This window comes from Budorcas taxicolor, chromosome 4 (genome assembly GCF_023091745.1).
Source record: "Budorcas taxicolor isolate Tak-1 chromosome 4, Takin1.1, whole genome shotgun sequence".
Taxonomy (NCBI): Eukaryota; Metazoa; Chordata; class Mammalia; order Artiodactyla; family Bovidae; genus Budorcas; species Budorcas taxicolor.
Window position 1 is genome coordinate 10,269,836 of NC_068913.1, and position 21,722 is coordinate 10,291,557.

General features: G+C 39.9%; 1 protein-coding gene across 1 annotated transcript in view; it reads left to right on the top strand.

Annotated features, from left to right (window-relative positions):
- Positions 1–21,722, top strand: part of CDK14 (cyclin dependent kinase 14) — a 664,071-nt gene that overhangs the window by 364,300 nt on the left and 278,049 nt on the right. Inside the window, exon 9 of the mRNA XM_052638676.1 lies at positions 12,523–12,643. Within this exon, the coding sequence (XP_052494636.1) occupies positions 12,523–12,643 (121 nt within the window). The remainder of the gene's footprint in view (positions 1–12,522; positions 12,644–21,722) is intronic.

Here is a 21,722-nt window from a genome sequence, read left to right on the forward strand (position 1 = left end):
AAAAATACACACCAACCTTGCTTTTTTTCCTTCTCTGCGATTTTTGATCCCTTTGCCTCCCCGTGGCCAAACCCAGCTTGAGGCCAGGGGACCTAAGACTCTGTAATTACAGGCCTATTAAGGTCACCCTCTGGGGAGCAGAGAACAGGAAGGAGGAAGAGTCAAGAGTGCGTCAGGAGAGGCAGACAGAGAATATCCAGCAGGGTTACCAGGTGCATCTCATATGTGAAGCAGCTACAAGTCAGCTCAGTTAATCACTTGCCCCAAATCACACAGCTTGTGAACAGTGGTCCCAGCTGAGCTCACAGGGGAAGCTTTCACACATTACAGGGAACCGTCTCGTCCTCAGATTATGGCAAGGGACTCGGAAGGGCCAACCTGGCAGCTGGGAAACCGATGAGGAGCTCTTTCCAAGATTCAAGACCCAGAAGGATAAGTGCCATAAATGCTAGTGCCATAAAGACAGAAAGAGGGGACAGGATTTGAAACAGTAGAGGCAGATTGGATAGAACTGGAGGCCTCAACTTCCTTCTAATGAGAAATGATAATATAGGGACTTCCCTGGTGGTCCAGTGGCTAAGACTGCACCTCACCCCCAAATGCAAGGGCCTGGGTTCAATCCCTCGTCCAGGAACTAGATCCCACGTGCCACAACTGAAGATCCCATGTGCTGCAGCTAAGACCCAGTGGAGTCAAATAAATAAATACTTAAAAAAAAAAAAAAAGAAGAAGAAGTTATGTAGAGAACAGCTGTCTTACATTCTTTCTAGAACAGAAGCTGTAAGACTCATCTCCGCAATGATTGTGGTATATGTTTCTTTTATGCAATTAATGTATCTTTAAAATATTCCCCGAATGCTCAGTCTACCTCCTTTTGGAGATTTAAAGTTTATTTCTATATTCAGTCAGTTCAGTTCAGTCGCTCAGTCGTGTCTGAGTCTTTGCAACCCATGAATCGCAGCACGCAAGGCCTCCCTGTCCATCACCAACTCCCAGAGTTTACTCAAACTCACGTCCATTGAGTCGGTGATGCCATCCAGCCATCTCAACCTCTGTCGTCCCTTTCTCCTCCTGCCCCCGATCCCTCCCAGCATCAGGGTCTTTTCCAATGAGTCAACTCTTCACATGAGGTGGCCAGAGTACTGGAGCTTCAGCTTCAGCATCATTCCTTCCAAAGAACACCCAGGACTGATCTCCTTTAGGATGGACTGGGTGGATCTCTTTGCAGTCCAAGGGACTCTCAAAAGTCTTCTCCAACACCACAGTTCAAACTCAACAATTCTTCTGTGCTCAGCCTTCTTCACAGTCCAACTCTCACATCCATACATGACCACTGGAAAAACCATAGCCTTGACTAGATGAACCTTAGTTGGCAAAGTAATGTCTCTGCTTTTGAATATGCCATTTAGGTTGGTCATAACTTTCCTTCCAAGGAGTAAGCATCTTTTAATTTAATGGCTGCAATCACCATCTGCAGTGATTTTGGAGCCCCCAAAAATAAAGTCTGACACTGTTTCCCCATCTATTTCCCATGAAGTGATGGGACCAGATGCCATGATTTCTGAATTAGTAATGCCCAATTCCAGTATCAGGGCAACCAGAATTGTCAGTGGGTGTCATAAAACATGTTTTGAAATCATCCAAGTAAAGTTAAAATCATCAAAATAATGTTCATGTCTTTTCATAAACATTTTCTGCTAATAATAAATTCTGAAATCCTGTAGTGACTAGTACAGTGTTGAGACCCCAAAATATAACTTGCTGCTGCTGCTGCTGCTAAGTCGCTTCAGTCATGTCCCACTCTGTGCGACCCCATAGACGGCAGCCCACTGGGCTCCCCCATCCCTGGCCTTCTCCAGGCAAGAGCACTGGAGTGGGTTGCCATGTCCTTCTCCAATGCATGCAAGTGAAAAGTCAAAGTGAAGTCGCTCAGTCATGTCCGACTCTTCACGACCCCATGGACTGCAGCCTACCAGGCTCCTCCGTCCATGGGATTTTCCAGGCAAGAGTACTGGAGTGGGGTGCCATTGCCTTCTGACTTCTGTTCAAATAGTAGGAAAAGAGAAAAGAAAAGAGTAAAGGAGTGGGAGAAAACAATTCATAAAAATCGGGCAACAACCGTAACATTTTAGAAGTTTCATAATGACTTGGTGTAGCCCAAACCACTCCCCTCCCCCCTGGCATTGGCTCACTCATTCCCTCATTAACTGGAACTCATTCAGCTGGACATTTACTCTTATAAAAACAGAAAAACCTCGTTCAGGTTTGAGTGTAGCGGCCTACTTTCATCACGTGGCATGTTTTAAAAATTCGCTTCCGTAAGGACACCCCAGCAGAGCTTTTTTGTTTAGGTGTTGCTGCATGTTCTTCAGGTTAGCTTAACTGCACTCAAGTTTGAGGTTTCTGAAGGAAAACATGGGCCTTGGGTTCCTGTAAGATAAATAATGCCCCCGCCCCACAAAACTGAATTTCTAGCTGTCACTCTCCAAGTTACCACAGCCTTCTGACTACTCCATTTCTGGGGCCACTGCTTTCTGCCAATTTCCATTTTAAGAGACAGACAAAGCAGCTGATAATAATTTGTTCTCATTTCGGCAGTCAGAGCCTAACTTGAACTTCCTGAGCTGTTTCTCTTGATCCAATGTCTCTTTGCCTTGAGGGCTTGTCTGACTGTTCTGTGAGGCTCTCTAGACAGCGTCAGTCATTTCCTGTTGAGTTTACTTATGTTTTTGGAACCTCCTTTCGGTAGAGCTGGCTGTGTTCTCTCCTCACTTCTCTTTCCAGCGTCCCCTGCCTCCCTGTCCTCACCCCAACCCTCTCCCTCTGTCACGAGCCTGACTTGTCACCATTTGGGGGCTTTCAACCCACGCAGTCTGTGCTGCTGCCCATGTGGAGCTCAGGCACAAGTACGTTCCCAGGTTCCCAGTGTTTCCGAGGAGGCAATCACACTGCCTGCATTCAAAGCCTAGCACAGCCACTTATTACCATGTGGCCAGAGGTAAATTCGTTTCCTTTGTGTTTAACTGTGATACTAACAATTATTTTAGGGCTTCCCAGGTGGTGCTAGTGGTGAAGAACCCACCTGCAAACGCAGGAGACACAGGAGACCAGGTTTAATCCCTGGGTTGGGAAGATCCCCTGCAGAAGGGAATGGCAACCCACTCCAGTATTCTTGCCTGGAGAATCCCATGGACAGAGGAGCCTGGCGGGCTACAGTCTTGTGGGGTCTCAAGAGTCGGACATAACTGAAGTGACTTCATGCACAGCAATTATATTACTTTCTAGGTTATTTTAATGATTAAGTGATATCACACATTCAAAACTCTTCGAATATCCAGCAGATTGTAACTGCTCAAGAATTTGTCATCAGGTTTGCCGCTGTTTTATAAGCACTAGTATATCCACTGATCTTCGTATTTTTATATTGTCTATAATAAGAGTAGAATATTGTCCCTCCCCTATTTTTACAAAATTCTAGGTGGGTTAGGAAGGAAATGGAAATAATTTTCACATACATCTCCAAAAGGAACACTCATTTATTATCTTTCTTCAAAATTAAAAAAATTAATTAACTAGGTTATTTTGAATATTATACATATATGATAATTTCATCTTTATACATTGGCTTCTTTCATATTAAGCACAAAGCATGCATTTGGCATAATACTGTAATTATTCCAACAATATAGGAATATATTGTTTTATCTTCTATGCAAAATAGAAAATAAAATCTTATATATAAAATTTAATTATAGTTACAATTATTCAGTAATCTCTTTAAAACATATAAGTACATACTCATTATATTTTTGTTATATATATTTATAAACAAATGGTCTGAAAGTTCTGAGTATTACAGCCTGATTTAAAACTTGGAATCTTATGATAAATTTAGTATGTTTTGCCTTTAATTTTAAAAAAACTGGAAACAAATAAGCATGGATATGGAAATTCATCAAAACTGCCAATTTAGTCAAAGTTATAAAATTCATTTTCTATATTGTGTTGTCATCTAACCTTGGAATAATAACTGTGAATTTCATTAACTGAGAAGCAGAAACTAGAAAATGAAATGTAAATCAATGAACTGTGAAAATGATGATATATTCACGTATACTCTCTTGAAAATGATTTTGCATTTTCTGCTAATGCAGATGTGATGTGGGATCAGTGAGGTGGAATTATTGACTTAAAAGGGCTTTTTAAGAACTTGAGCATTTATGATCTTCATACATTTAGTGAACAAAATTCTTAGTAATATTTTCTTAGAATCCCTGAGCTTTAGTACCTGTATGGACTTTATAGGTTTTCCTTAGCCTGACCCATAGGTCAGCAAACTTTTTCTTAAAGGACCAAATTACTAAATTTTGTAACTTTACAGGTTATGCTGTGTGCTAAGTCGCTCAAGTCGTGTCTGACTCTCTGTGACCCCATGAACTGTAGCCCGCCAGGCTCCCCTGTCCATGAGATTCTCCAGGCAAGAACACCGGAGTGGGTTGCCATGCCCTCCTCCAGGGGATCCTCCCACCCAGGGATCAAACCCGCCTCTCTTATGTCTTCTGCATTAGCAGGTGGGTTCTTTACCGCTAGCGCCACCTGGGACGCCCTTACAGGTTATACAACTCAGCTTTGCTGTTGAGTGCAAAAAAGCCATCGGAGAAGGCAATGGCCCCCCACTCCAGTACTATTGCCTGGAAAATCCCATGGACGGAGGAGCCTGGTGGGGTACAGTCCATGGGGTCACTGAGAGTTGGACACGACTCAGTGACTTCACTTTCACTTTTCACTTTCATGCATTGGAGAAGGAAATGGCAACCCACTCCAGTGTTCTTGCCTAGAGAATCCCAGGGACGACGGAGCCTGGGGGGTTGCACAGAGTCGGACACGGCTAAAGCGACTTAGCAGCAGCAGCAGCAAAAAAGCCATAGACAATATGTGAAGAAACAGCTGTAATTGTGTCCCAGCAAAATTTATTTACACAGACAGGTAGCCTGCTTGTAGGCTACAGCTGGCTGACTCTGATCTCAGCCTCTTTATTTCACCCATAACATAAGCAAGAGAGCTTAAGGGCACACAGCTAGCTGGCTAGTGTCAGAACCACGATCAGGCCTTTAGTTTTTTCTTACTGCAACTTCCAAAATGCAGAATACTGCTCTGGTAGCAAAAGCATGTTTTCTACATGGTAGTCGGCCGAAAAACTCTGGCTAATTGGTCTTACCACCATACCTATCAGTTTCACGTAAAGCAGTATTTCCCACAGGAATGTATTGTTTTTCATTTTCTATGCAAAATAGAAAATAAAATCTTCATATATATAACATTTAAGTGTTTGAAATGTTCCTTTCTTATTTAGAATGTCCTTTTAAAAATATTGTGATCCTTCCTGTTACTTCAAAGGAAAGATTTAAAAAATGTGCCCTTGTGGATAGACAGAAGCTAGGCATAATTTATTAACTTAAAGAATTCAAAGATAATTAAATAATAGCAAAATAAAATATTGCCTTAAAATGTGCTAATGTCTTGTGGTCTTAATTTCATTTTAATCAGTTTGTTTTCAGAGATTACTTACTTAGTTGAAAGCCTCTGACAAATGCCAGTCATAACATTTTAAAGGGATTTTGGTATCCTGTGAAGAGTACCTTCTGTTAAAGTAGAAGTCTGGACAGAAACAAAAGCAAAGATGTTTCATTTAAAGGAAAGAAAAGGAGATTATAATTGTTATCTCAAAACTTTTTTCTACCATAAGAAACAACATGTGATATTAAAGGTATTAAAAAAAAATAAGCCTGTCCCCCAAATGCTCACGTTTCCTGCCTCTTGTTATGGCAAATATGAGGCTAGAGAATTGGAGAGTGCTCATAGGGGGAGATTGGGCATGCAAGTCCTTTATTATTCACATTGAAGTTTATCCCAGGTAAATTTTAATTTTCAATAAAATTAATCTCAATGCATGTAGATCATTTATTGTCCAGAATATATTTCAAAATTGGTAACTGTTTGCCATGGATGAACCTGAGGCTGCTATTACATTCCTGTAATTGATGATGATAATCTGAGAAGGAAGAAAAGAGAGAAACTATGATGTAAAAATCCATTGAATTTTTAGAAGCTTTTATGTATTTATTTGTTTCTGACTGTTCTAGGTCTTTGTTGCTTTGCACAGGCTTTCTCTAGCTTTGGCAGGCGGGGTTGCTGTGCACGGACTTATTGTGGTGGCTTCTCTGCGGAGTACAGGCTCTAGCGTGCATGGGCCTCAGGACTTGTGGCATGCAGCCTCAGTAGTTTCAGCTTGCAGGCTTGGTGGTTGCGTCTTGGGAGCTCCAGCAGGCAGCCTCAGGACTTGTGGCATGCAGGCTTCATTGCTCTGTGGCATGTGGGATCTTCCTGGACCAGGAATCGAACGTGTGTCCCCTTGTCCACTGTGCCCCGAGGGAGATCTTCCATTGAGTTTTGTGATTTTGTAAGTGAACGGAGCCTGTCATGAAACAAGATTGCCAGTTTTGGTGAATGGATGGATAGTGACCTTTAGTGGTAAGTTAGAGAACACTGGTTGGGGAATTGGGAACAATAAAAATAAACATACATACGGAGGATATAAACTGTTATTTTTATATAGAAATCTTAACTTTTAGGGGAAGATTGATAGTAGAGATGTGTATTTGGGATCTTCAGCAGATAGGTAGTAACTGAAGGCATGAGGGTAAACCAGATCCTCCTGGAAAACCAATCAAGTGCAGAGACCAAAGGTCAAAGCCAAAACTCTGAACATCCCTTTAAGAAAGTACTTTTCTCTTTTGTTTGATAGTTGTTTATTGATACACTCTAAGAGTGGCAATAAAGAGCTTTACAGATTAATTTAACCCATCATCAGATACTTAATGTAAATCCTCTGAGAGGGAGAGAATGCCATTAAAACTATCTATTTAAAAAGAAATTCCTGGACTTCCATGGTGGCCCAATGGTTAAGAATCTGCCTGCCAATGCAGGGGACATGAGTTCCATCCCAGGTCCGGGGAGATCCCATATGCCGCGGAACGACTAAACCTGTGCGCCACAGTACCGAAGCCTGCACGCCTAGAGTCCTTGATCTGCAACAGGAGAAGCTACGGCAATGAGAAACCTGCACACTGCAGCTAGGGAAAGTCCACACGCAGCAGCAACCAAAAATTAGAAAGAATTCCTGGCCAGGTCCCAGGACTGTGCAGTGGGAAAGAAATATAAAAATCTTCTGCCCTTACTCCATGGATTAGCTGACAGAATAGAGAAAGTCTTTTCCTTCGCAGCCTGACAGCCTAATGGTAAAATGTTACCCAAGTATGTCATGTCTGTTTCGAATCAAGTATTGAAGAAATGAGCCCCTGTCTTAGAAATGTCACGTTGTGATTAAGAGCAGAACATTCTTTTTCTGATCATTCAGTTTGGGGAATGAGGTACGGTGAAAGAGACCTGTGGGAATTGATCTAATATGAAAGCAAAACCACTGAGAAGCGCTGAACAGGGGCACGTCCTCCGGAAAGACTGAAGTGCTGGAAGACGTTCCTTTATACTGTGTTTCAGTTGGCTTTCACAAGGCCATCTAGCTCTTGCCATTATTCCACTTACTTTGAAAGAAGCAAGTCAATGTTGCCAGTTCTTTCGCCATTCGTTAGTCAAAGCAAAAACATGGAAGTGAGCATTCTTGAAGCCCAATTCTTAATTTAGCCACTTTCTCCGTGGAGTCAGAGGGAGGACTCAAGTTTCTAAGCAGGGTCACCACCTGTAAAAAGGATGCATCAGGATTTGAAAGAATAATTAGATGTGCATGGAATAGAAATCTATTGGACATGAATGTGCAGCTATTAATAAAAGGATGTTTACTATTTGGGGTTCTTAAAACTGTTTACTAGTAAATTACCATTTGACGCTGGACTCACAGCACCTTCCCTGTATTAATAATACAGTTTGCTGTAGAGACTTGTGGTTGGTGTCCAGTTTAGTGCCTGTAGTACATCCCCATTCCTGTACTTGGAGAAAGAAATGGCAACTGACTGCAGTGTTCTTGCCTGAAGAATTCCATGGACAGAGGAGCCTGGCAGGCTGTAGTCCATGGGATTGCAGAGTTGGACACTACTGAGTGATACTGGTGAGGAATTGGGTAAACCCATATCTGAAGCCCGCACAGAAGTATGAGCTGGAGAAATCTCCTAAGGATGCCAGTTAAAACTTGGCATGAGCCACAGTTATCCACAGAGTGTATGCATTTAGAAAGCATTGGTTTAAATATGTAGCTGTAGACAAGTCCATCAGTTGTGGAGCAGATAGAGGAAGTTCCAGAAGCAGGCCAATCACTGCTGTTATCTCTTCCATCACTGAGAAGTCAAGGGAATAAATTTAAAAGATTAGGAGGGAAGTTTAGGGGAGAATCGATACATGTATATATATGGCTGAGTCCCTTTGCTGTTCTGCTGAAACTATTACAACATTGTTAATCAGCTGTATGCATGCATGCATTCATTCATCCCTTCAGTCACGTCCAACTCTTTTGACCCTGTGGACTGTAGCCTGTCAGGCTTCTCCGTTGAAGGGATTCTCCAGGCAAGAAAACTGGAGTGGGTTGCCATGCCCTCCTCCAGGGGATCTTCCCTACCCAAGGATTGAATCCACATCTCTTATATCTCCTGCATTGGCAGGTGGGTTCTTTACCACTAGCACCACCTGGGAAATCCAATCAGCTGTACCCCAATACAAAATAAAAAGTTAAAGAAAAAAATAACCTGCCATGTGGCAGGTGTATATTGTATTATATTCCACGCTTGCATGCTTAGTCGCTCAGTCATGTCTGACTCTCTGCATCCCCATAAACTGCAGCCCACCAGACTCCTCCGTCCATGGGATTCTCCAGGCAAGAGTACTGGAGTGGGTTGCCATTTCCTCCTCTAGGGAATCTTCCCGACCCAGGGATCGAACCAGCATCTCCTGTGTCTTCTGCATTGCAGGCAGATTCTTTACCCACTGAGACATCTTCTAGACTGTTATTGCATTGTATTTCATATCACATAATTGTATTTGCATATTATTATACATTTCATCTTATGTTACATATGATAATAAAGTGAGATAACAAAATAAAATAAAAGAATGGGAGTGGTCAACTGTATCCATTGCAGCTGAGGACTTTTAAGATAAGGTCTGAAGAATCTCCATTGGTTGATGCCAAAGGGTTAGTTCGCTTAAGGCAACTGTCACATGACTTACTTTGTGTCCCTGCCAGAGGGTAGAACCAGACTCAGAATGGCAGCAGAAATTAGACCGTGTTACAGAGATATGAAGAGGAATTCTTTCCTTGGGAAAGAACTTACCTGTAAAGCTTCTGAACTCTTTTGGAAATCTAAGATTCTGCGATGCTAACTCCTATTAAGGTTGCCCAAATTTGAATCATTGGCAACAGCGCTTGATTATCAGGGTTTTTAACTCTGCTCTTTAGGGATCTTTCCTTAGTTAAAAGTGGTAACATCTTTGCGTTGGATACCCTTAAATGGTTATGCAAGCCAATTTAGGTGCCCAAAGGAACATGCACCCTTTCATATACACATGCTCAGCCAAAGCAGCAGCGTATAAATAACCTATACTCATCTAGTTAGCATTTCACTTTGGTTTTTTGACTTTTAATTCAGATTAAACAATAATATAAGAAGTTTTGATAATAACCCCTGAACGTCATCCTTTTTAGAAGGTAATGTAGCTCTCGTCCTGTAGGGTAACTATAGCAACTGACAAGGAACAGAGAAAGAAAGCTTTCACACATGCTGTGCTAATTAATCCTATCCTACAGATTCCCTTCAGCTGGAGGATACAGTTTAATAAATTTTGCATGAGTAAGCGTGTTTTGATGCATGAACTATATAAATACACAGGAGTATCTTTACTAAAAATATTTATTTAAAAATGTGGTTGTGTATTTCTGCTTCAAGGTGTGCTTTTTTTTTTTTTCTTTTGAGTCATTGATTTAATAATTTGCTCCCTCTTTGAAAAGTTTGGGGATTTATCTCTTTAACTGAACAGAAATATTTTTAGGATGAAAAACTTTTGTTTAACAATATACAAGCCATTTGCCCCAAGAATATGTTTTAATTGACTCTATGATATAGTGGGATGTTAGTTTTTCTCAAGTGATGCAAGAGAGTGTATCTTAAAAATATCATAACATTATTCAATATAACACATTTACAGGCAAACCATTTTAAGAAACTGTCTTAATGCTTTGAAGAGTTAGAATATCGAAAACTCACGTTCCCTGATGATTTGGGAAGTTATATGACCCGTGTGAATGGAGTTTGGGCAGTCCTTGACCTAAACTTGGGGCTTCGCTGGTGGCTCAGAAGATAAAGAATCTGCCTGCCAATGCAGGAGACAGGATTTGATCCTTGGGTTGGGAAGAGCCCCTGGAGGAGGGCATGGCAGTTCACTCCAGTACTCTTGCCTGGAGAATCCCATGGACAGAGGAGCCTGGCGGGCTACAGTCCATGGGGTCGTAAAGAGTCGGACACAACTGAGCAACTAAGTACTCACACAGTTGACCTAAAATTGAAATGGAGAAAAATAATGTAGACAAAGAGCTTTTTCTGTTTCTAGTTTTTTAGAACTATTTAATAAATTTTACAAACTTATATTCAGAGTGAGCATAATTGACTTGGAGTCATACATCATTATTTAGATTTCTACTAGGTTATTTTGAGGTCTGGTTCTCTCTTTAAAACTGGGAATATCACAATTTTCTATAACCAGTGTGGTCTTCTGAGCTGTCAAAGAAAATCTCAGATTTTTAAATTCTGCTATCCCTCTGGCCTAGCTTTCTGTCAGCAGGGCCTTGGCAAAACCAAGAAAACCAGCCCGAATGTTTTTGGCATCCCATTCGCCTTGACAACAGCATAAGGCGCAAGTCAGAACCGATTTTGGGACTTGCGCTCAGCTCCTTGGTCTGTATAGAAACATGCTCATTTGAGGAAGGAAACCCTTTGATGGTATTACTCTGGAAACACTTTCATGCCCTGATTGTTTTCTCTGTTGTTCAGTTTTGCTTGCTTTGAGGTAGGATAAAACCTTGCAGAAAAAAGGAGAAGAGGTTATTATGGAAATCTATTTTCAGAGATAGTCATTCCATTCATGTGCAGAAAAGTTAGAGACCATATATGTGTATGTATGTCTGAATGCGTCAGATCTGTACACTTTAATATGGAAGACTTGTAACAATAGTCAATTTATAATATGCCATTGTGTTGTTATAAAAACAGTATGGTAGGGAAAATGGAATTTTTGTAACCAAACTGAACTAATTAGAAATTCTTCATCTTACCAGCTACCCTGTTAATTTTAATATTTACATATAATACAGTAAAAGAAATGCCATTAAAAAGTGTTTAATAAACAAAAAATGTAAGGTTCCTAAGTATTATATAAAAGCTTAAATAATCAAAACATTAAAATGAATATATTATGGTAGGTTCACTGTAAAAATGTTTATTTACTTAGAGCATCACAGTGATAGATAAAACTTTACTCTCCTCACTAATGAACATACCCAGATAGAAAACTATCGTACAGCTTTTTTTCTAAAAATAATATCTGTAATTTGTGTTTTTTAAAGGAATTATGTATTCATTGTATAAAACTTGGGAAAAATTCAGAAAATATATTAAATTGAAAAAAACTAAATATTTCTATGTTCAGAACTAACCATTGAAGATATTGAAATATATTTTTCAACAGTCTTTTTCCAGTGCCTCAGTATTTATGATTGTGAGGTCAAACTGCACATAATTTATCACTTAATATATTATTTTGACCACTTTCCCAATTTTTAAACATTCTTAGAGAACTTTAATTTTATTACATGGTATCTCATCTCCATGTACCAGATTTATTAACTACTCCTTTATAATTATTTATTCATGTGTTTCAAATGACGCTCCTGAATGAGCATTTCTTGGTGTTTGATGGAACACTGACACCAAAAGAAATTTTGGAAAAAACCTTTGAGAAAAGAGTCATATTCTCTTCTTTCAGATTCATAATACATGTTAGAAAAAACTAAGGGCGCTGAGAAGTCTCACAGTATACAGACCTGTTTTACTTTTTAAACCATCTTTTCTCAAAGTTATTCAGTCTTGGAACTTTTTCTTGTAATACTTATTTTTAACTGTCAGAACCAAAGTACCATGAAACAATCTTTGGAAAGCCAGGAGATTTCTAAGCCTCTGTATCATATCTAATAGTTTATGAATCATTTGTTTACTCTTTTGGGATTTTTTTTTAGGTTCTTAGTGCTTTATTAGGAAATATAAAGGATTTATTGGTTATTAGCATGTATTTGAAACAGGTAGACCAAAATATGCTTTCCCCAACCTTTTGCGTAACTTTGACATTGCATTCATGATTCTGTATTATAATATCACATTTGACCTTTTAAAACTGTGAACATCCATATTTAAATTACTTTGATCATTAATGTCTATTAAACTTCTTTATGTTCCCTGTAACCCACAGGCCTCGCAAGAGCAAAATCCGTCCCTAGCCACACATACTCCAATGAAGTGGTTACCTTGTGGTACAGACCTCCAGATGTCCTCCTGGGCTCGACAGAATATTCCACCTGCCTTGACATGTGGTGAGAAATGGAGCTTTACTCTAGCTAATTTATCCGTAGTGCTTGGTCTGGGTCAAGCCTAGACAAACATCCTAACGGTCTGAATGAAGATTAATGGTACTGGAGTGTTTGCTGGTGTGTGGCAATACCACTGGAGTTTTTGAAAACATAATTGGGAATGTTCCCTAATCAGGGGCTCTCTTACAGATGGTGTCTGGTAATAGTTCTTGATGGACAAGGGCAGAGGCATTTTCCTAGCTGTCAGTTCAGTGATTTTCTCCCTGACGGTCTTAATTTGTGGCTTTGTTTTATAACAAGGGAGTATATATCTCCAAACAGCAGTATGAGTTGGAAGTAGTAGAAGCATGTTTAAATTCACAGCAGAATTCAGATAAATGGTCTGAACATTTTGCTATAACTGTGAGGTGCTAAATTTGGTACAGTATACCCCTGAAAACTGTTGGTGCCAATTATTCAAGATGAAATAAAACAATCACTTTTTTAAAAATGTCAGAGTAAGTTTAATTCCAGTAGAGTCACAGTTCTGCACAATGGTTTAGCATAACTTAAAAATCTGTTATAGGAGTCCCCAAGACCTGTGAGATTTAATGTATGATTATTATTAATGATAAACTTTAATGAGTTTCCAGTCTAATATGATCCAGTTCAAATAAGGGAATAATCTTCTTTTTAGCTACCAGGGAAGGCTTAATAGTGAATGTTAAAAATGTCATTTATTAATGGAAACATTCCCTTTCTAGACTCACAGTTGTGTTTAAAGTAAAACAGTTCATATAGCGCATAGTTTTTTAATAGCAGGAATCATCTTCCATGAACGATGCTGCACCACATACAGAATTCAGCTACATGTTCACATAATGCTTATGACCTCAATAAAGCTGCAGCGTGTGTCGTTTATCTTCTTGCCATGTAGTTACTTCACTGCTATACCCTCAGTAATCTTGGCTTTTAGTTAATTAGGCTGTGATGTGGCCTGGCTGTCTTCCCTGATGTTTCTGATCCAAACACTTTATGGGGAGAAAACAATGAAGTTTCTTGATGTAAGGCACAGTATAGATTTACTTAATTTAGAGTCCAGCAACTCCCTTAGACATGGGATTTGGGGATCTGTGAAGCCACTGAAAATCTATGCAACATTTCGTGTACACATGGCTATATTTATTTTTATGAGGTGTAGATCTCCAGCTTTCACTAGAGCTATAAAAGAATCTGGGTCATCAAACAGCCTAATATCTATTGCCATAGATTTTGTAATGCCTTATAATAAATCAAATACCATTGTAAATGCATGCTCCAAAACACTGAGAATAAAGATGACCATCTATCATTAAGGAGCCGAGCTAATCCATTTTTTACCTCAAACTTCCTGGCTTTTTTTTTTTTTGACAATTGTTTACACAGTTAGATTTTTTTTTTTCCCCCAGAGCTAAGCAGGGGCTTGAACAAAACAGCTATTTTGGTCATTAGCTGTAATGGAGGAAAAGATTGGAAATAAAGGTCAATGAATGCATCCATCTGAATATCAGTTACTGTCTCATTCCCTTCCTCCTTCCTGCCCTTATAGTTGCAAGTTGGCTATGCAAATAATCATTACTTAATACTCTTGAGTTAGGGAGTGTTTTTCTCCATTTTTTGAGAATAGGAATTCTAGATTGTCTTCCAATGAGGTCAGTCAAGGACTCTGCTAACAGAACATAGTTTGGAAACATTTGTAACTTGGAGCCAGTCTTGTCTTAGTTGCTTGGCAGGGCACTTCAAGCTCTACCCTTAGACTGGGGAGAAGCTATTTTTTCTATACGCTAATGGCTAATTTTCCCCAAAGCTTTGAAAGTGCTCTGTGAAGAGCAAAGAACTACATGGATTCTGACTTGCTAATATGTCTGCTTCTGACGCGTAGTGTTTGATGGCCAGTCTGTGTCTTTGCACTGCCCCAGCGCCAGCCTTTCTTTCTTTCGCATGTGTGTGCCTGTTGGTATCCTTTTAAGGAAGAAGGTTTGGTTGCTTTCTGCCCATTTGCTTTAACGGAGACATGATGAAGCCTAAGAAGAAGACTGTAATTTAAGTGGAAGGGGGGAAACTGATATGAAATAGTAGACCCCAAATGCCCTTTCGCCTGCATGCCAAGATTATTCATTGCCATAAAAACAAAAAATAAATGTGTTATGTTGGAGCACTTTCCCACATTATTGGCTGTTCATTTCCGAGTTATGTCTATGCTATGCCTGTCACTCTGAATCTGATTTCATTCCAAGCCGTTTTCTAACAGCCGTTTTGTTATTTTCCAGGTAAAATGTATATATTTTTCCAGTCGGAGAAAAGTTCACAGGGCACTGATTTTTGCATCATTGGTGACCTTGATGCTGGATACTGAAAGATCTAGAAATGGGACTATGGTTGAGTCTTGGCTCAGCTGCCCCAGAGAGCAGTGCAAATATTAACCCATAGACAATAGGGGGGAGGCAGGTGGCAGTGGTTTCAGGCTGTTTTTACAGTTCATTTACCATCCTGGGGCAGCAGGGTAGTAACTAAAAACTAACGATCCCTACCCAGTGTTACAGTTTCCAGTGTTCCGTTTAAATAGCTTCGGGCAATAAAAGTGTTAATGAAGACACTTATGCATCAACATTGGCAGCGAGTGATGGGAATCAGAGCTCTCCTGCTGTGATTCACTGCTCTAGGTCTCCAGCACGCTGGTGATGTATAGATACACTGGGCAGCTTGAGAACTCATCAGGAAAGGTAGTTTTTGGTACCTTGACTGCCTCCATGGAGGAGGACTTAAGCAAAGGAATCAAATTGGACTTTGTCTGGTGTATAACTTCCCTTAATTCTTGGATTTTATAACTCTTTGTTTAAGTCCAGGCATAGGAAATCATCTTTAAGCTTCTAAACCAAAAAGGCTTACCAAGTACTGAAAACCACATTAAGAGAAGTGCAGATGTTCCAATGAGCTTATCTGTGCAGTCCCTCCCTAGTCAAGGAGTTCTGCTCTAGCTGTCGAGATAATTGCTCTAAACAAGCTTTATATTGCTTTATAGAAGCTCATAAATATATTTAGAGTGGCATTTGTTTTCTAAAGCAGTAGGTTACTTGGGATTGTTTTAAGGGATTAAATTTTAACATAGGGTGACAAAATTATCTGTAGCTAATAAATATCTCATCAAGATCATGTTGCTTTTGGGAGGGGCCACAGTTTATAATGATACCACCGTGTGTCGATTCTATGCTCCCCGATAGCATGTCAGTCTCCCCTTTTCATCATCTTTTTCAAAGCTAATTAACATATTAACTATGCTTGTCAAAATGTGGGGCAAGTCGTTTATAAATAAGCCTGTCAAATGTAATGAGATTGCATATTAAATCACCCTTTCTCTATTACATCTCTGATTTAGGATTAAAATCAATTTATTTAACATTGTAACAGCTGGGTGGTTAGAAAAAAAATTTCCGTACTGATCTTGATATATAGAAAAATGTCTGCATCCAAATTGATTTTGCATATATCAGAAAAGAAATTGCCTATTTATTGAGTATTATAAGGCCATTTAGCATTGCATTGTATTAAAGAAGCCTAATTACCATACATATTGGCAATATAGAGTTCTGCCCTCATCCTTAAGAATCTCTCCTGAACAAAGGAAATTTATGTAACAAAGTTTCCTAAGGACTCAGGTTTGTTTACCACTGTTTTAAGAGAAAGAATCATAAACGAATCCTACTGTAGTGCCCACCCAGAAAAGAAATGTGTTCCACGTGAGATAATACTGTGAGTAATTGGCCAGTAGTAATCATAATAATGAAGTCTTAGCATTAGTAATAACAATGGTAATAATAAGAGATACTTTTCTTGGACCCAAATTGTATTCTAAGCTCCTTTATACATTAAAAAAAAATCTGCAGTTTCTTTTGTCCTGATACTCCGTTTTGGAAGAGTATGGTTGCTTGATAATGTCGTGTTGGTTTCTACTGTATGGCAAAGAGAATCAGCTACATGTATACGTGCATCCTCTCTTTTGGGGATTTCCTTCCCATTTAGGTCCCCACAGAGCCTTGAGTAGAGTTCCCTGTGCTGAACAGTAGGTTCATTGGTCATCTGTTTTACACACAGTATCAGTAGTGTGTATATGGCGATCCCAATCTCCCAATTCATCCCACCCGCTTCTTCCCCATTGGTATCTTTATGTTTGTTCTGTCTGTGTTTCTGTTTCTGCTTTGTAAATAAGATCTTCTATTCCTCTTATATAGTTTAATTACTAACCTACTGTTCCATGATAAAATGAAAGAAAGCAAAACCTGGAGAGACCAAATAGAATAATAAAGGTCATATATTTAGTAAATAGAGTCAGCATTCAAACTCAGCTAACCTACTCCAAACCTTTTTCTCCCTAAAACATATTACACAGTCTCCTAAGATGATGTATAAGCAATTGTTTTTTTCATTTGACTGGAAATGTGATTCCAAAACACAAGTCAGTAAAATACCTCTTTGAGAATTTAGATTATGCTCTGAGTCATGTTGGGTCCTTTGCGTGCTTCAAACCAAGTGGATGGCTTGCCTCTCAATTTTATTCAGGGTGGAGCTTTTTTGAAATAAACTTGACTTGACTCATTGGATTGAATACATTTTCGTGGGACCAATATCTATACTGGCAAGTATTTTCCCAACTCCTAACCAATACTCATTTACCACTTCTGCTAAAATGAATGTATCTGTTTGAAAAAGAAGTCTGGTAAAAATGAGAATTTTTCATGGGCTACATAAAGTCATCTAACTGTTCACATTATTTACACATTTTCCAATTAATCAGATCATAAGACCAAGGAGGATTCAGATTAGTCACTGTCCAAAGTAACATCTCTTTAAGAGCTCTTGAGAGCTGCTTAGATAATACATGATCCAAATGACTTGTTGGTGTTGCCATGGGCAGGGCAATGCCACCCAAACAGAAGAACAGAGGTGGTCAGGTGGGTGTTGGGGGGTGGCAGGGAGGTGAAAGCTGGACTCCATGGTTTCGGAGCCCCTTCTATTATTGAAATTCTTTAAAAGTAGGGTGACCATAGAGTATATTGTCCATACCGGGATACCTTTCGGAGTTAATAATAATTCTGCTAGGACAGTGTGTATAAAACGGGGATTTAATTGTGACTTGTGGGCATCTTACTCATAGCACGGGAGCAGTAATTACTAAATGCTGGTAGTCAGAGGAGATGGCACATTTGACTGCTTGTTTCACACCAAAGGAAAGCTGGCTGGAAAGTTCTGTTCCATTGCTTTGTAACAAATTATCTCCAAAAGTACAGTTCTCTCCTATGAGATCGTTATGACATTGGGGAGTGGCTGCCAAAGTGCTGTCTTTAGTGATGGTTTTTAAATGCGGGTGGAAACCAGTTCTCTTATCCTATCAAAAGTTTGGCGTGGTTATGGTTATTATGTCCATATTGTTTGTCCCAGTGTGTGTGTGTGAGAGAGAGAATCCATGTATGTTTTCAAGGAATATATCTGGTCACTTGTTATATAATGGGTTAGCTGAATCATAGCATATAAAATGAGACGTTGTATGTGTACTTCACTAGTAAATATTTTAAAAACAAAGAAAACTTCCCTTATCTGCACCAAAGTTGGCAAAGTAATTGGTTGCCCACACCTGGTGTTTGGATGACTTTTTTTTGTTTGTTTGCTTACCTCAGATATTTTTATTGATTTCTGAGTTCACAAAGCAGCATAGTGGATGTAAATTAAGTGTTAAGGGCATGTGTGAGATACCTAAAGAGAAAGAATCAAATGGAAGTGCACACTGCTAGGCTGACTGAGAACTGAGAATCTGACATAAAATTCCAAAATATATACTACTCTGCAAGGAGAGCCACCCAGTCCATTCTGAAGGAGGTCAGCCCGGGGATTTCTTTGGAAGGAATGATGCTGAAGCTGAAACTCCGGTACTCTGGCCACCTCATGCGAAGAGTTGACTCATTGGAAAAGACTCTGACGCTGGGAGGGATTTGGGGGCAGGAGGAGAAGGGGACGACAGAGGATGAGATGGCTGGACGGCATCACGGACTCGATGGACGTGAGTCTGAGTGAACTCCAGGAGATGGTGATGGACAGGGAGGCCTGGCGTGCTGCGATTCATGGGGTTGCAAAGAGTCAGACACGACTGAGCAACTGATCTGATCTGATCTGATACTACTCTGGAAGCAGGAGTGTGGGATCAAACAGCCCTATAAAATCCAGGACACACCAGAGGACTCACTATATTAGAACTCAATACATTAGCATGGTCATTGGATGACTTTTAAATAGCCAATTGCGATGACTAGCTTTCGTGTTACTAAGATTGCCCTTGGTACACTCAGCTGCCTCACTGGTTGATGAGACTAGCAAGAGATGGGTAAATGGGAATTTCTTTAAGAAATATACGACTCCATAAATGTTGAAAATGGTGTATCAGCCAAGCTAAATATTTTGCATTTCTATTAAAGTATGCTGTGGACAGGCGCTGTGGGATATATTAAAGAATTAGAAGCTTCTGTATTTGGTTTTAGGGAGATTAAGACACTGTGTCTCGAGACTTAGAAATTTGGCCCAGGATGTTCTGACCTTATGTGTGTATGTGTGTGTCTGTGTGTGCACCCATGCATTTAAGTTGGAAATATATGTTAGTGCTCAATGTTTGGAAAATACTGGATGCTTACTAGTGCTTTTTATGTTTTGTGAGTTGTGCATTTCTTTTTTTTTTTTTTTTTAATTTACAAGTCGATTCTCTGCTCCTGGTAACTAGCAGTGGTTTGCTGTTTAAGGAGACTGTATTATAGTAGAAAACACATCAAAAGCCCAAATTAGGTTCTGACTCTGCCTCTCCTTAGCTGTGTGAACATAGCTGACAAAATTCCTTAACTACCCTTCCCTTCAGTTTCCAAATCAGAACACTCTGATAATTAAATCTACATTCGTTGTTGTTTTTCAGTCGCTCAGTCGTGTCCAGCTCTTTGCAACCCCATGGACTATAGCCTGGCAGGTTTCCCTGCCCTTCACTGTCTCCCAGAGTTTGCTCAAATTCGTGTCCATTGAGTTAATGATGCCATCCAACCATCTCATCCTCTGTCGCCTTCTTCTCCTCCTGCCCTCAGTTCATCAGTTATAACCAGTAGCTAATAGCTGCCACAATTATAATGAGCAGCCATCTCTTGGCCCCTCCCTCTCACCCTCTAATCCTGTTTCTCAGAAGCAGCTACTACTTTCAACTCAGGGTCTGTCTCCATGTGTCTTAAATAATTATATTGCCACCCATTCATTTACTCTTTTAGACATGTCTACTAAGTAGGTGTATAGTAGACAAAGATTTAACTTTCTTCCATCAACCTTCCCTCACTCCACCTTCATCTCATTGTGTCGATATAGAATTTATATCACATTTTGAAATATTAATATGTGCATATTGTTCATGGTGAAGTCATGTAGTATTCATGATTATGTATCCTTTCTTGTACAGTGTTTTGCTTTTCTTAAACTTTCTAATTGTCTTTGATTTTTTTTAGTTTAGTTGTCTTTGTCCCTGCTGTTATTTATAGGCATAAAAGATTTGTCAGTGACACATGAAAAATATTTTCCAGGTGCTCGAAAGCATCAGCAAATTTGTCAGTCCCTTTTAATTGTCTTAACATCTCCCTTTCCCACGCTTTTCCTTAAGAGCTTCCTCTCTTGGCTGTGTGATTTCTTGCCTTCATACCGCTGAATGGCTCTAATTTTAGGACTTCCATTTACACTTTCTCCTGCTCTCCAGGTCCTTAGTTCGTTATTTTCTGTCTCCTGCTGTGTCTGCTCTGTGCCTCCTTCTGCCCTGACCTCTGTCCTGGATGGCTGACCACTAAGGAATACCTCCTCCAAGCTGCCTTTGCTACTGGTTTCCAATTGAGTTCAGGCAAAGGGCATGGGAGAGGGTTGGATCTTCATCCTTACTTCTTCCCTGCTTTAAACCATATTTCTAGGAATGGCTAACTACAATTTCTGTGAGAAAGGACCTCTGTCATGGCTCTAGCTGTGAATCATGTTCGTGCCCAGTCATGTCCAATTCTTTCTGACCCCACGGACTGTAGCCCACCAGGCTCCGCAAGGATACTGGAGTGGGTTGCCATTTTCTTCTCCAAGGGATCTTCCTAACCAAGGAATCGAGCCCATGTCTCCTGCCTTGCAGGTGGATTCTTTACCCGCTGAGCCACTAGGGAAGCCCCCGTAGCTGTCAGTAGATTTCAGTGACACCTGACCTTTCTGATCCTAGGGTCAGTAATGGCTATTAGTTATAAAGCAGGTGATGACTTCCTGCTGTTACTAGCCTCTCAGTGTTTCAGTATGTCTTCTTCATCTTTACACTTCTATAAGTAGTAAATTCATTCTGTCCTGGGTTCCACTCCTTTTCCTTCTGACCTTCGCTGATCATAGATTCTCTGTTCCCTGGGTTCCTTGTCTTCCTCCTTTTGTTGCCTAAGAACGAATATATGAAAGATGCAGGTCTTCAAATTCTTGGTTTTCTCAGAATGTTTTTATTCATCTCCCACACACGACTGATAATACTTTGAATGAGAATGTAATGAGTCCCCCCCCCCAGAATTTTGAATGTATTATTTAATTTCTTCAGAGCTTCTAGTTTTGCAGCTGAAAAGTCTGATTCCATTCAGATTTACAGTCATTTATATGCCTCATTATACTTTCTCTCTGGAAAGTATTAAGTTCTTTTGTCTAACCCTGGTACTCTGAAATTGCTTGATAATGAGCTTTGCTGTTTATTTTATGATCTATTTATTTTGGCTGCACTGTGTGGCAGGTGAGAGCTTAGCCCCCTGACCAAGGACTGTGCCCCCCACACTGGGAGTGCAGACTCTTAACTACTTAACCACCAGGGAAGTTTCCAAAAGTGAGCTTTGACTGTGTCTTTTTCTCTTGGTGCCAATAGATACACAGATCAATTAAACATGTTTTTTACTTAACTTCCCCCTTTGCAGCTCTGCCTCACCCTGCTCTCACCACTTATCCTCAATCTGAGCCTTTTTGGACTTAATTTCTCCAGATGATAAACATCAGGCGT